This window comes from Somniosus microcephalus, chromosome 19 (assembly GCF_052327205.1).
Source record: "Somniosus microcephalus isolate GS21.2 chromosome 19, FLI_Smic_1.0, whole genome shotgun sequence".
Taxonomy (NCBI): domain Eukaryota; kingdom Metazoa; phylum Chordata; class Chondrichthyes; order Squaliformes; family Somniosidae; genus Somniosus; species Somniosus microcephalus.
The window spans coordinates 56,687,704-56,703,900 of NC_141005.1; the positions used below are offsets into that span (position 1 = coordinate 56,687,704).

General features: G+C 49.0%; 1 protein-coding gene across 2 annotated transcripts in view; it reads right to left on the reverse strand.

The window, feature by feature from the left end:
* The window catches only part of susd2 (sushi domain containing 2), a 140,193-nt gene that overhangs the window by 39,388 nt on the left and 84,608 nt on the right, over nt 1-16,197 (reverse strand). For both annotated transcript variants that reach the window (XM_085961809.1, XM_085961808.1), the window contains one exon: nt 5,004-5,159. In XM_085961809.1, coding sequence (XP_085817935.1) covers nt 5,004-5,159 — 156 coding nt within the window. The remainder of the gene's footprint in view (nt 1-5,003; nt 5,160-16,197) is intronic.

Genomic DNA, 16,197 nt, shown 5'->3' on the forward strand with positions numbered 1-16,197 from the left:
TTGAAAAACATCCAACATGGTAAATACTTAATGAATATCAAAGCAATGCTGTATATTCAGCAGGGGTAATTTTGTAAAATATCACGATTAAAAAGAGCCCACATTTTTAGTAAACAAGGCATTGACTGGGCTCACTGCTCTGTGATGACACTCACAACAACAACAACAACTTGCATTTATATAGCACCTTTAACGTAGTAAAACGTCCCAAGGTGCTTCACAGATATGAAACAAAATTTGACACCGAGCCACATAAGGAGATATTAGGGCAGGTGGTCACAGAGGTAAGTTTTAAGGAGCATCTTAAAGGAGAGAGGTAGAGCGGCGGAGAGGTTTAGGGAGGGAATTCCAGAGCCTAGGGTCCCAGCAGCTGAAGGCACGGCCACCAACGGTGGAGTGATTAAAATCAGGGAGGTGCAAGAGGCCAGAATTGGAGAAGTGCAGCGATCTTAAGAGGGTTGTGGGGCTGGAGAGAGGGAGGGGCGAGGTCCTGAAGCGATTTGAAAACAAGGATGAGAATTTTTAAATCAAGGCGTTGCTGGACAGAACACACAATCTGGTAGAGACTAGGCTCACTGCTCTGTGATAACACTCAACTCACAGCCTGGGATCGGTCATATCCATTTATGGACCAAGATCAAACTCATGAGTCTAGGTTCGGATAGGTCATGGCCCTGTGGGTAGCGGAGCGGGCCCAGGGGCCGTGTAGCCTGATCCTGCTCCTGTTTTCGTGTGTCTAATGCTGTTAGATTCAGGAGATAGTCCTGTCATAGTGGATTGGCGGTTAGGATCAGATCAGCCATGATCTTATTGAATGGCGGAGCAGGCTCGAGGGGCCAATTGGCCTACTCCTGCTCCTATTTCTTATGTTCTTATCCAAGTCCACGGCATTACAGGTGGCTCAGCTGCAGAGGAGCGGGAGGAAGAAGAGTGGAAGAAAAATAGTGGTAGGGGAACAGATAGGCGTTTCTGTGGCTGCAGACGTGACTCCAGGATGGTGTGTTACCTCCCTGGTGCCAGGGTCAAGGATGTCACCGAGCAGCTGCAGGACACTCTGAGGGGGAGGGTGAACAGCCAGAGGTCGTTGTCCATAACACCAACGACATAGGCAGAAAGAGGGATGAGGTCCTGCAGGCAGACTATAAGGAGCTAGGAGGGAGATTTAAAAGCAGGACCTCAAAGGTAGTAATCTCCGGATTACTCCTGGTGCCACGTGCTAGTGAGTACAGGAATAGGAGGATAGAACAGATGAATGCGTGGCTGGAGAGATGGTGCAGGAAGGAGGGCTTTAGATTCCTGAGGCATTGGGACCGTTTCTGGGGAAGGTGGGACCTGTACAAGCCGGATGGGTTACACCACAACAGAGCCGGGACCAATATTCTCACGGGGATGTTTGCTAGTGCTGTTGGGGAGGGTTTAAACTAGCTTGGCAGGGGGATGGGCACCAGCATATAGGAGTAGAAAAGAGGAATAAGGTGCATAAAAGAGTGAGAGTGTTGGATTGTACTAGAGAAGAAAGTGGTACTAGAGGCAGAAGTAGTACCACATTAGATAGAAGCAGACTAAGAAAGACTACGAAAAATTCAAAAATGGGTTTAGAGTGCATGTACGTAAATGCACAAAGTGTGGTGAATAAGGTTGGTGAGCTACAAGCACAATTAGCCATGTGGCAATATGATGTATTGGCAATAACAGAAATGTGGCTTAAAAATATTGGGCTGAGGCCTCCAGAGGTCTGGCCATTTCCGCTCCTGGGCCTCTGCTCTACGAAATGCACAGGACCCAGGTATCCCTGGGGCGCATGTGGTTTGCAAACATCCCTGGGATCACGTGGGCCATGGGGAAGTAATGAAAGATGAGAATCTCCCTTCATACTTTTGACAGCTTAGACCTGTCAAAAGTATGAATGGAGATCACTCCAAAAACACATCAAAACATTAAATATTTTTTTTTTTAAATCCCGTTTTTAAAATTAGTTAAAATTACATTAAATTAAATATTTTAAACAAAAATTTAATATTTTGAAAAAAAAATAATGTTTTTTACAGGGCTAAAAATAAACTTACCTTTTTTAAAAGTATAAATGAGTGAAAAATTTTTTTTTTTACTTTTTAAAACTCTTATGGTGGTAAAAGCAAGCCTGCTTTTACCAGGTGTAAGATTTTACAGTATAAGGGATTTCAGCGGGCGGAGGTTCTGCAGAAAGTGGAACTCTACACCCCAGAGGCCCTTCTCCAGGGCAGGCATGCGATCTGTCAAGAGGATTCTTAACAGATCGGAAATGCCAGTTTTCAGCGCATGCGCTTTGCATACCTGAAACCGGCACTTGCGAGGTCCCCACGGGTGTGTACACAGCTCGTACACACCCGTAGGGTTCGGAAAATACGGGCCATTGAGAGAGTGGTTAGCAAAGCATATGGGATCTTGGGCTTCATAAATAGAGATATTGAGTACAAAAGCAGAGAAGTTATGCTGAATCTTTATAAAGCGCTGGTTAGGCCACAACTGGAGTATTGTGTCCAGTTCTGGTCACCACACTTTAGGAAGGATGTGAAGGCCCTTGAGAGGGTGTAGAGGAGATTTACCAGAATGGTTCTGGGGATGGGAGATCTCAGCTACAAGGACAGGTTGGAGAAGCTGGAGTTGTTTTCATTAGAGCAAAGGAGGTTGAGGGGTGATTTGATAGAGGTGTACAAGATTATGATGGGTTTGGATAGGCTAGACAGAGAAAGGCTGTTCCCACTAGTTGATGGTACAAGGACTAGGGGCACAGATTTAAGGTTTTGGGCAAGAGATACAGGGGGGAACGTGAGGAAAAACGTTTTTACGCAGTCGATTCCACCACAGCCGCAGCCACCAACTCAGAGACTGACACTGCGCGTAATTCAGAGGAGAGCATAGAGGTGGGATCTGCACATGGTGAGACACCAGGCACAAGTGAGCAGGAGCAAGGGCGAAGAGAGAGGATAGCGCAGGTGCCAGCTCGCCGGTGGGTGCAGTCGCACATGAGTTCTGCTGTAGAGGACTCAGATGAAGACTTCGATGGGCCAGGCTACCGAAGAAGGCTGATGGGTGTACACACCAAAATGCTTGGAGCACTGGAAAGCCTGCCAGAAAGCCTGTGTTCAATGTCAAGGAGCATGGAAGAGTCCTGCACTAACTGGGCACAGGGCTTTGCGCAGAGCTTGGAGCCCATATTTTCCAGCATGGAACGGGTGGTCTCCTCCACCAACACACCTGAGGAGCCAACCATGATACAGCGTCTGATGGCCGATGTCTCAGTTTCCGGTGCAGTGCAAGCAGCAACCACCCAATGTCTGAGTGCTGCAGTGGAAGCTCAGCCTGCTGTCATGGAAGCTCAGCCTGCTGCCATAATGGCTCTGGATACCAGTGTACAAAGGGCCGTCCAGGGCGTCACAGCACTCCAGCAATCTGTTCTCCAACATATCTGCTCCCTGAAGACCCTCTGCGGATATGGCCTCCTGCTGAGAGCCCTTCTCCGCCCCCCGCTCCTCCTCTTCCTCCCTCTTCTAGCAGCTTGTCCTGCTCTGTGTGGCCTCTGCACATTCTCTCAGTCATGCTCAACGCCAAGAGGAAACCCTACTAGGTCACCCATATGTGGAAGCAACTGGTTTGTCCACAAGCCTTCAAGTCACCAAAAAAGTACTTCAGCACCAACCAGACCACTCCCTGAGACTAGTGAAACTTTTAACAAGTATGGAAAAGCACCTAAAACACGTAGAATTACAGCAACAGCCAGAATAAATGATTCAGCAATTAACCTGTAAGTAGTTGATGATCCCTTTAACTAGCACTGGTGGGGGGTCGTTCATGCCATTGAACGCGTGATCAGCTGTGGGAGGTTAAAAGAGGGCATAGGCTGGAGCATGGAACTCCAAAATGGCAGCGCTGATGTCAAATCAGCATTGCACACTGATTGGTGTCATGATCTGCATACTTCCAGCAGACGCTAGGTGCACATGCGCGCTAACCCCTTTACCAATATGGCGTCCGGTGCACTTCGTGACAGAAGTGTGCACTTGCGCCGCGGACGCCATTTTTGAACCGTAAGAAGCCTCATAATGCCCAAAAAACAGGCGCTACCAAGCCCAATTTCATCCTCATCATCTCTACGTCTACCCTATCGAACCTCTTCATAATTTTAAAGACCTCTATCAGGCCACCTCTCAGCCTTCTCTTTTCTAGAGAAAAGAGCCCCAGCCTGTTCAGTCATTCCCAATAGTCATAACCTCAAATCAGCCCAAAAGATCCAATTAATTTTAAACAGAAGCAGTTGATATGTGCTGACTGCCAGTTACTTGTGCCTTGCCCACCACAAAACATGTAGTTCTCTATTTGGGATCATCAAAATATCAAGGGACCAACTGGATTTTTCCCTGAAAATTTTCCACCTTCCACGTTCAAGCATTTATCCAATTCCCTTTTTGAAGTTATTATTGAAATTGCTTCCACCACCCGTGCAGCCAGTACGTTCCCGATTCTAACAACTCGCTGCGTAAAAAATTGTTTTCCTCATGTCGCCTCCAGTTCTTTTGCTAATTACAGAGACTAAAACAATTCAGTCAACTTTTTCTTCTGGTAAAACTTTTTGTAACAGCACCTCCTATCACCTACCCAAGCTGGGAGTTCAAAGTTAGCCTTTGTGTGATCAGTCGTTAGAATTCCTAAAGAACTCCTGAAGTACTACAAATAACCAGTTTTTAACCCATTAGCTGCTACAACTGACACTCCACTATACTACACAGGCAACTGACATGGAAGAAAGAAATGACATAAAATATCAAGACATATCTGGGAGATGTGGATCACGTAACGTCATTCGCACCAAACTTTACAATACAACAACCCATTTCTTTTGCATCAATGACACAAACCGGCGGGTGGACCAACTCAGCGACATTTTGCGAAATGGAAATGGGATCATAAACCATGAAAGGGACGCGCAGCACCGCAGTAAATGTTCACTGCAAGAGGAGTCTTACCATTTATATTCTTGACCAGTTCCGTCCTTCCTTGGACTTGCAATATTCTATTTGTGGCATTTCCTTCTCCTTCTACCAGCGTGTACTCCCCCCTCCCATTGAAGGTGAAGTTAGCTCCATCAAACGTAAAGAGATGTGGGTCACCAAATGCTGTGCCTGGAAAAGAATTCAAGAAATCCAACATTTGTTGGTACACTTTGGAACTATTTATGTATTTTTTTTTTTTTTTTTAAAAAGGAGGACCTCGGAATTTCCTTGTTTTTACGATTTGGATTCATGGTTTACAATCTCAGAATCAAGGGGGTAATTTTCAACTTGTCACCTGGGCGTGAAACTGGTGTTGCGGATCGGACGCCCGTTATAGACACCGCCCAATTTTCGTTCCGGTTGACCCGTGCGGCAAGTTGAAAATCTAGTCCCAAGGATCTGCAGGTCACGTAGATCTTCCAGTCGCAGTCAGGTCACAGTTCTCAGCCAGTCCACTATGGTGAGCATCTCACATATCGTGGTGTTGAGAGGGGAGAACTTGGAACATTGGGAAAGCCTTTGTGCTGCTTCTAGACAACATAACCGCAATCATCGCATTGTGTTTCGGAGACTTGGGCCGCGATTTTACGAGCGGAGGCGGGTTGGAGTCGGGTTTGATGTTCGGCGGGTTCCGGTCCCGCTGCCGGTTTAATTCGCACTGAAATACCGATTTTGGCTTAAGTGGGCTGATTAAGCCCGTCGTGCGCGCTACCCGGCCCAATCAGTGGGTTCAGGTCTGCTGCTCGCCTCTGCTGACGTCTGTCAGCCAGCTGCATTTAAGGGGCCCATGCAGCCTTGTGGTTTTTCATTCCTATTCTACTGCTTCTCGGTGTGGCACATATCAAAATGACTGCTTCAAGACCAAAGGCATCTCCACGATTCGATGATGACTTCCTCCATGCTCTTGTGGAGGGTGTGAGAGGGCGCCAAGAGGTACTGTCCCCTCAACCGGACCGAGGAAGCCTCCTCAGCAAACCAAGGCAGCCTGGCTGCAAATTGCTGAGGAGGTGAGCGCCGGGTCTTTGTGTGCACGCACCTGCGTTCAGTGCAGGAAAAGGTTCAATGACCTGCTACGCACAGCAAAAGTGAGTATAACATCACACTTACCTTCAATCTGCTCCCCATCTCCTCTCATCACCAGCACTCTGCATTGTCAACCTACTCCTGCACATCCCACTTTACCCTTACATACCTTGCACCCTTAATCATCCCTCTCTCTCGATGTACAGAATCACTGCACCATTCTACTATGCACCCCTCACACTCGCTGTCACTGTTATGCAATGACAACAGCTAACAACGCACAGGGAGGACCCTTGGTATTGGCACCTCACTCCATCTTTGTCTCCCTCTAAGCATCTGTGCTATGGATTCTCCACACTCACTCCAACCTTCTCACTCAAACTCCACTTGTGTCCCTCATTGCAGGAAAAGAGAGCCCACAATATGAGGGAGAGGGGCAGGACAGGAGGAGGCCCAACTTCGATTGCCCACTTGACCACCGCTGAGGAGGCTGCTCTCGTCATCGTCGGAGATGCTGAGGAGCTGGAAGTGGGGGACGGTGAGATGGGCGCAGTAGAGCAAGCTGGTGACAGAATAGATTTGCATCTTTCTCATTTAGATTGCATGAGTGACTGATATGGCATCTGATTCGACCCGAAACGTCAACTCAAATTTCTGTCCACGGATGTTGCCTGACCTGCTGAGTTTTTCCAGCATTTTCTGTTGTTATTTCATACAGATTGAGTTCTGATCATCTGCACAATTCGATCTGCCTGTTACATTAATATCACATGTCTAAATCATGCCTTTACCCCCACAGGACCATCGAGAGACCCCTCCCCACTGTCCAGGAGGAAGAGCCAGAAGACTCCTCAGAGGAAGCTGCAGCCTCTGAGGGCGCAGTGTCAGCAGAATTGAGCGCAACCAGCACCAGCGCAGACACGCACACCTCGGTGAGTCATTCGCAAGATTGAGTAGTGTTGTCACCTGGTGTATCACAGCTCACAAGTGAGCATCAGCAGATGGTGGAGACAGGGATAGCAGTGAAGAGTACTCGTCGGAGGCCACAGGGCACTCCCACCTCTGCTCAGCTGCATGTAGACACTGTGCCTCTGGGGCCATCCAGAAAGAGTGTGGTGCTGGAACTTCAGCAACAAGTGCAGGAGCCTCTGACAGGGTTTGCATCCACGGTAACTGTGAATGTGGAGAGAATGGAGGAGTCCATCTCAAACATGAGCACTGCCTTTGTGGAGGCAATGGTACATGAACGTGCCACATGGAGAGGGTGGCAACCTCCTTGGAGGAGATAACTTGCCAGACACAACAGAGTTTGGTGACTCTTTTAAATAGATAGTCTGCTATGGAGGATAGATGGGCATCTATTGAGGAGAGACACCAGAGGTACATGGACGTCCCCATTATGAGGACTGTCGGTACAGAGACGGGTCCTCATGACCCCACTGATGTGCAGCATGGTGCTCTCCAGCAGTGAAGTGCGGGCGACCCATGAGAAGGATCTTGGTGGTCAACAACAAGGAAGTGTGGGCTCCTCTCCAAGCGCTTGCACTCCCATGCCACTGCGGAGCCGTCGGTCAGAGCCCCAGATTCCTCACCCAACTGAGATGGCCGTCTCAGCCCCTGCACAGCCGCAGGAGGTGCAGACTGTTGCCGAGCCCTCCCAGGCTCGCAAACCCAGAGGATGTCCACCAAAGGTGTCGAAGCAGGAGCAGCATGAAAGTGAGCAAGGTGCCTCCACATCTGCTGAAGCCACAGGGGAAGCATCACGTAGAAGCACGCGTAATAGAAAGTTAACACACAAATAGTTACAAGGGTAGTCACTTGGGTGTTTTGATGTAATACAAATTGAAGATTATCATCGTCATTTCAACTGTAATAAAGAAATGCGATGGTAAACATTCAAAGAGTTGGCCTATGTGTGCCCAGAAATGGAAGTGTCACAGTGAGGTGTCAGGGCACCTTTCATCTGTAATGATGGTGGTGAGAGTGATAGGAACCCAAAGTTTATTGTACAGATGGTGCATGGTGTGTTAAGAAGGTGGCAGCCACATGTGTTTGCTTCGTAAACTTAAGCGAATCTGGCATGGGTTAGTGCATCCATTGCCTCATGGCCAGCAATGTGCTCGCGTGCTGGTGGAACTGGCACATCCGCCTCTGCAAGGTCTTCCTCCTCTGAGGAGGAGGAGGAGGAGGAGGCTGTGCGCTGAGCCACTAGTTCCTCAGGCAGCGGTAAGCCACGCTGTTGTGCGATGTTGTGCAGGGCACAGCAGACTACGATGATTCTGGAGACCTGATCTGTCGAGGCATCTGAATCGCATTTTGAGCAAGCCGATGGTTTGCTCAATGATGCATCTGGTGGAAATATGACTCGCATTGTAGCGCTCCTCAGCTTCGTTTGATGGCCTCCTCATCGGTGTCATGAGCTACGTCTTCAGAGGATAGCCCTTGTCTCCAAGTAGCCATCTGGAAAGTTGGGTTGGCGGATTGAAGAGCTGAGGCACAGTAGACTGCCGCAGGATGAACGAGTCATGGCAACTGCCAGGGAACTTGGCGCAAACATGCATAATGATCTTCCTGTGGTTACACACCAGCTGGACGTTAAGGGAGTGGAAGCCCTTGCAGTTGACAAATACAGCTGGGTTGTGATGGGGTGCCCTACTAGCCACATGTGTGCAGTCTACGACGCCCTGCACCCTTGGCAAGCCTGCCATATTTGCAAAGCCAACCGCACGCGCGGTTACACTAGTTTCATCCGTGGAGAAGTGGATGTAATTGTGCAACTTTGCAAATAGGGCATCGGTAACCTGCGTGATGCAAGCGTGCGCGGCCGACTGGGAGATGCCGCTGATGTCTGCTGATGATCCCTGGAAGGACCCTGAAGCAAAAAAACTGAGGGCGGTGGTGACTTTGACAGCCACTGGTAAGGAGTGTCCACCCGCTCCTCTGGGCTCCAGGTGTTGGTGCAGCATTGTGCAGATGTCAGCGACTACCTCTCGCGGAAGTCTCAGCCTCCTTTGGCACTGCTGCTTAGACATGTTGAGGAAGGACATCCTCGGCCTGTAAACCTTGTGTTGGGGGTATCTCCTGCGGTGAGGTGCAGCCCTGCGCTGATGCCCTCTGCCCTGTGCAGCATCAGGTGGCTGAGGAGAAGGTTGGCGCTCCTGTTGTTGGTGCTGCTGTTGTGCCTGGTTCTGCTGCTGCTGCGGCTGCTCTTCCTCCGATTATGAAGACCATGATGAGAGGATATAAATGGTTCCCATTCCGCTGGTATATATCTCAGTTGAGGAATAGATGTTACAAGCGCTCAGTCAATGTGGGGAGAGGGTTTTCCAAGGAGGTCACAGTGCATAGGGATCTCAGCTTAAACTCTTACAAGCTCAATAGACCTACAAAATGTGTTATGAAACCTTAAAACACAAAGTTCTGGCCTCTGACAGTCAGCCATGTTGCAGGTCCACTTTTATGCTGCAGGAGCAGCTGTCAACAATTCAGCGAGTTGCTGAACCCGGCACAATCAGCGGGCGTGTTTGTCGTACGATGGGCAACACGCTGAAAGTGTAGTAAAATGGGAAGAGCCTGTAAAAAGGGATTATGTAGGCAGTTAACAAGCTGTTAACAGCCTTAAATGCCTCTCCTGCTGCTTGGTGTCAGGTCTGATCGGGACTCCCAGACCCGACACTTTGCAAAGTTGTGTGGAGGCGGGTTGACAGCGGGTTCCGAATTTAACCTCTGACCCGCCTCCAAACCCCCCCCCCCACCCTGAGCGCCGGCAAAATCGCGGCCTTGGGGCTCGATTTTCCTCATCAGCAGATTTGCCACCAGAATTTCACTCGATCTGTTCTTCAACCTGCCAGTGTTATACTGCGGCGGACAAGCCAATTTTCCTCAGTGCAGCTTCATTACATATTCATGGCTGGCCCCAGGCGCGCTTAGCGCCCTCTATAGGCCGTCCACCTCTGGGAGGACAGGTAATCCAGTGCAGCCGCAGCAGCTGAATGGATCAAGGCAGCCATGTAGTATTTGTGATCACGTGGCTCAATGCAGGATCTGAGGTTGGTGCTTTATCAGGGCATCGGTCACACAGACTCTTCAGCTGATTGGTTGTGCTGGTTCCAGTGCCAGCTTGTGGTGGAAATCTGTCAGACTATCTGATTGTTTCAATAACAACTTTCATAAGAACATAAGAAATAAGAGGAGTCGGCCATTTGGTTCTTCGCGCCTGCTCCGCCATTCAATAAGATCATGGCTGATCTTCTACCTCATCTCCACTTTCCTGAACTATCCCCATATCCCTTGATTCCCTTAATATTCAAAAATCTATCGATCTCTGTCTTGAATATACTCAATGACTGAGCCTCCACAGCCTGCTGGGGTAGAGAATTCCAAAGATTCACCACCCTCTGAGTGAAGAAATTTCTCCTCGTCTCAGTCCTAAATTGCTTTTAGATAGCGCCTTTAACGTAATAAAATGTCCCAAGGTGCTTCACAAGTGCATTATCAGACAAGAATTGACACTGAGCTAAAGAAGGAGACACCAGGACAGGTGATCAGAAGCTTGGTCAAAGAGGTAGATTTTAACGAGTGTCTTAAAAGGAGAGCGAGGTGGAGATGCGGAGAGATTTAAGTAGGGAATTCCAGAGCTTAGGGCCTAGACGGCTGAAGGCACGGCCGCCAATGGTGGGGCGAAAGATGTTTTCTACATTCCAGAACCTTCCTTTCTTGGCAGACACCCACAACACCACAATCCTCCAGTAAGCTGGGGTAGATCAGAGCTCTTAAGGGTTTCATTTGGGATCTCAGTGTTCCATGTTCAGCAAAGACAATAGAATGGTGAACTGTGTAGTGTATGTACCCGTCTACCTTTAAGGGAACTATTGAATGTAACCATTCACCTTTAAGAGAACTACTTTAGGTGTGGCACTATTTGTTTGGCTTTTGTATACTGTAATACCGATAGTGACCACACCAGTATATAAGTGTTGTGGCAGGATTGCTGGGGCAGATTCGCCCGGACCTTCGAATAGTAAAGACCTGTTTGTTTGTTACTTCTGAAGTCTGTGTATTTATTAACTGCACAACCCACAGACTTTACAGTGGCGACGAGTCCGATCGTACACTGCGGCAAGATTACCAAAAGCAACGAAGAGCGTCGAAGAGAGACAACCGCCCTCGTCGTGCTACCAAAAGAAAACACGAGGCTGCAACAACAGAAAGCAGGAAGACTAACAACAAAAGCTGTATCAGCAACAGGCACTGACTACCCTTCTGCCACGGTGCGGAGTGAGCCGGCCAGCAAGAAACAAGGCGGCCGAAGAGACTGTGAGTAGGGGAAGGTGTAGAAGTATCCGGAGGATAAGGGCAGAGCACTCGACCTCGGTCGAGGGGAAGCTGTGCCGGCCAAAAGTCGGGTCCAACGGCGTCGGGTGACAGCCGGACCGCGATCGGCGGGAAAAATCCGGGCAGCGACCGCAGCCATGAAGCGCTGAGCCTGCGAGTAGGCGCGGGAAGAGAAACCCAGCCACAGCCGGGGAGGGAAACACCGGTCTGCGAGAGGGCTGGGGAGGCGAACGGGAACCGTGCGGGTGAGAGCCGGGTGCGGAGAGAGAGACTGCAAGGAGCCAGTCCAGCGGCTGAGCTGTTCTCCACCAACGGGGTACTCAGAGCCGGCAAAACCGAACGTGCGGGAGTGGGTGAGAGACACAGCCGAAAACGGGGTGAGAGACTGCGCGAGAGCCAGTCCAGCGGCTGAGCTGTTCTCCACCAACGGGGTACCCAGGGCCGGTAACACCGAACGTGCGGGTGAGAGAGTGACAGAGCCGGGTATGGAGAGAGAGACTGCGCGAGAGCCAGTCCAGCGGCTGAACTGTCCTCCGTTAACGGGGTGTACCCAGTGCCGGTAGAACCGTGCGGGCGGGAGGAAAAGACATAGCCGAGTAAGGGGAGCTGTGCGGTAGCCAGCCAGCGGCTGAACCTGTCCGCTGTGGGGGAAGCGTACCCCTTCCACCGGGAAGAAACGCGGGAAGCCGCCATTAGGCGGAGAAGACGCCAGAAGCGGGAAACCGCCATTGAAGTGGGCGGGGCGAGAAAGGAAGAGCGGGAAACCGCCATTTTCGCGGGAAAACCGCCATCTTGATTGACATACCGCCATTGAAGTGGGCGGGGAGAGAAGGAAAGAGCGGGAAACCGCCGATTTCGCGGGAAAACCGCCATCTTAGAAATAAACAAATAAATAAGAATACTTAAAGAAATACTGGTGCTGCTCCCAAGGGAAGAAAGATGCCTAAGCGAGGGAATATTAATGATTTTAATTCTGAGATAGAAGACTGGGCCACGTACGTGGAACGCATCGAGATCTATTGTGAAGCCAACAAAATAGAGGAAGATGACAAGGCGATAACATTGTTAAACTCGATGGGCGCAAAGACATACGGGCTCTTGAAGGATTTACTAGCACCAGCTAAACCGGCGGATCAGTCTTTCGAAGAGATTGTGGTTGTTCTGAAGGACCACTTGAACCCCACACCGTTGATGTTGGCTGAACGATTCAAATTCTATGCAAGAACGCAACGGAAAGACGAAAACAACGCAGAATACTTGGTCGAACTGCGTAGGCTAGCGAAATACTGCCAGTTCGGAGGGAATCTGACAGAGGCACTGCGAGACAAGTTCGTAGGCGGATTGTCCAAGGAAGGGACGCAAAAGCGCCTACTAGAAGAGAACGACCTTACACTTGACAGGGCTGTCCTTATAGCCGCATCACACGAAGCCGCAGCGAAAGGAACGGCGGAAATGCAACTAAAGGCGGCGGCGCTCAGGGTGGACCAAATTACCTCGAGTACAACAAAATGCTATCATTGTGGGAAGACAACACACGACCAGAATCAATGCTGGTTTAAGAACCAAGAATGTAGGAAATGTGGCAAACTGGGTCACATCGCTAAGGTATGCCGGTCAGGGAAGAAGACCAACAACCAAAGGAAGCCATCACAAGAAAAGTACAACAAGGTATACAAGGGGGCTGAGAAGAGTTCAGACGAACAGAATCCAGACTCAGATCCAAACGGCCAGGAGCTGGGTAGTCTGAGTATCCACCATGTGAGTAAGGAAGCTGACCTACAAACTATCTGGGTCATGCTAAAAATAGCTGGAGTCCAAGTGAAAATGGAGTTGGACACTGGATCAGCTGTATCAGTCATAAATCGAGGGGATTACCACCGGCTATTCTCACACATACCCTTAAGAGATACCAAGTTCGTATTGCAGACATACACGGGGCATAAAGTATACCCCATGGGAAAAATAAGAGTCAACTGGGAATCCTTTCAGTGGAAGGGAAGGAAACTGTAAGAAACACAGAGACTGTAAGAATGGGCTCTGAACATGAGCTTGGGAGCATCAAGGCGCAACTTCTTCGAGCGCTTGAAACCAAAGTACAAGAGGAAAGGAAGGTGAAAGCATTGGAGGGAAAGGTGGATGAAATGGTGAAGACTCTGATCCACAGAGTCCCCGCGGAAGAGTTAACGGTCAGCCAACTCCTTCACATGCTGAGAGACAAGACTCCACAATGGGAACACGAGCTTCAATCTGCAAAGGGAAGGAATTCGGAGCTCCCAAAAGTTACAGAAATAACTGAGGTGGCAACACAGATTTTGTGTTACAGTTTACTCTATGAAGAGTTCGTTGAATCACGGCAATGTGAACAGAAGAATGTTGAAACAGCTGCTTCAGTAGAAGGATTAAATAGCCTGATACCGCAATCCCCGGTGGAAGGGAAGGTATTGAACTCACAAATGAGGTCAGTAGTGAAGGAATGGCAGACAACCCAGGAAGAGCGGGATGAATATGAATGCATGAAGAAGTCTTTTCAAGAAAGATGTCTAGGGAAGGAACCACCGTCAGCTAACGTCCAGACGGGTGAGGAGGAAGAAGAAGGCTCTCTCGCTGGCCTAACTCAGGACGAACCCGAATATTACCATGACCTGTTGAGTGACACTGAATATTACGAGGATGTGGTCTGCCCAGCTTGTGATGAAAACTCCCAAAGTGCTGAAATCCGGAGGAAGCACTTAAGGTCTAAGGAACATAGAGAGTTGGTGGCGCTACAGCTGGCAGCCGAGAAAGGAGCTCCGAGAGTTTCAAAAAGGCAGAAAAGAAAAAGAAGAAGCAGAAGATAATAACTGTCTAAAATATTAGCACTTCTACCATCTCAGGCGGAACACTACGAAAGGAGCTAAATTAGTTGAAAAACTGGAAAATGCCAAGACAGCCAGTTGGTTGTAAAAGTCCGCACTGCTGGTTCAACAGGACGAAAGTTCAAGCTGTTACGTCAAGAAAAAGGCTATGGAGGAGTCACGCTAGCCAGGTGAACTGGCTACACCAAAGAAATGTTGTTCGGAACGAGTCAAGATCAGAGACTGAATCTATGAACTGTTTCCGCAGAGACTGAACCTGTGAACTGTTCCCACCGAGATTATATCTGTAAATTGTTTTATATGACATTGACTCCACCGAGATTATATCTGTAATTTGTTTATAGGAAGTTGAAGATATGTATGTTTAACGGAGACTCTGTAAGTAATAAGCTAAAAAGGGAGGATTGTAGTGTATGTACCCGTCTACCTTTAAGGGAACTATTGAATGTAACCGTTCACCTTTAAGAGAACTACTTTAGGCGTGGCACTATTTGTTTGGCTTCTGTATACTGTAATACCGATAGTGACCACACCAGTATATAAGTGTTGTGGCAGGATTGCTGGGGCAGATTCGCCCGGACCTTCGAATAGTAAAGACCTGTTTGTTTGTTACTTCTGAAGTCTGTGTATTTATTAACTGCACAACCCACAGACTTTACAAACTGTATAGGCAAACATGTGACTACAAGGCAGGAGAAGTCATGATCAAACTGTACAGTGCTCTGGTCAGACCTCACCTTGGGCAGGATTTTCATTGGGCCGTGGAGTCGGGATTGGAGGCGTGCGGGGGGTTAAAATCCCAAAATCAGGGGTCCCGACCCCATCCCGCACCCAAACCCGCCTCCATGCCAGTTTCAAAGGAGGCGGGTACCTGCCCCGCACTGGGACCCGCCTACCCGAGGCGGGAAGGGATTAGTGCCAATTAAATGCCTGTTAATAGGTAGTTTTTAGCCTAATCCCTATTTTTGATGTTGAAGTGTGGGATTCCCGACGGCTCCAAACCATGCCAAGTTAGAGGAAGCGGGCCGTCGGGTTGAAGGACTTGGAGGGGTCGAGATGACAGTGTTCAGGTGAGTGATGTGTGCATGAGTGCAAAGGCAAGTGTGTTTGGTGTGTCTAAAGTGATTAAAGAAGTTTTACATACCTTTTCTTACCTTTTCAGCCTTCCTTCCTTTAGGTTCCAGGAGTCCCTCATCTCACCGGCACAGAAAGCAGAACGGCTGCGAACTGTCAAAAGTGACAGCCTGCAGCTTTCTGTGCAGGAGAGATTTCTAACTGAGTCTGTGGCGAAGGACTCAGGTTAGAAGTAAGACTGTCAGTGTTTGACAGCTTCAAACAGCTGTGAAACACTGATATTTCACCTGTCAAAACCTCTTGACAGATGAAATTTCAGTCTGTGACATCACCTGTTGCCGGGTGGCCCTTAATTGGCCTGCTGAGTCCGCTGGGCGGGCTCAACAAGGTCAATCAAGTTAAAATCGCGTGGATTGGCCGCATCTCGATGGAGGCGGGACTACAACCCCGAAAGTTGTAGTCCCGCCTTCAACCCGACTCCTGAATGAAAATCCTGCCCCTTGAGTAGAGTGTCACTGGGGGTAATTTTGACAGGTGTAAAACCGGCGATATCTTCAATAGATATGAAAGTCAAAGAGAAATGTATAACCGGCGGCTGATCCGATATTACCGGTTTTACACTGTCACCCAAAGTACTTGTGTGCAAAGCTCTGCTCGCTGACCGGTAAACTTTGAATGTTTTGACAGTGCGGGCAGAAGTGCCCAGGCTCTCGAATCACTGCTAAAAAGCTCCATTGAAATTGGTAAAAGGTCCAACAAACTTAGCTTGGGATTATTCCTCATACAGCATTGTGCCCAAGGGGTGTAAGATGGCCGCCTTCCAGGGGGGTCTCATGCTGCTCCGTCCGACAGTCAGATTTGATTCCGACTCCAGAGTTATA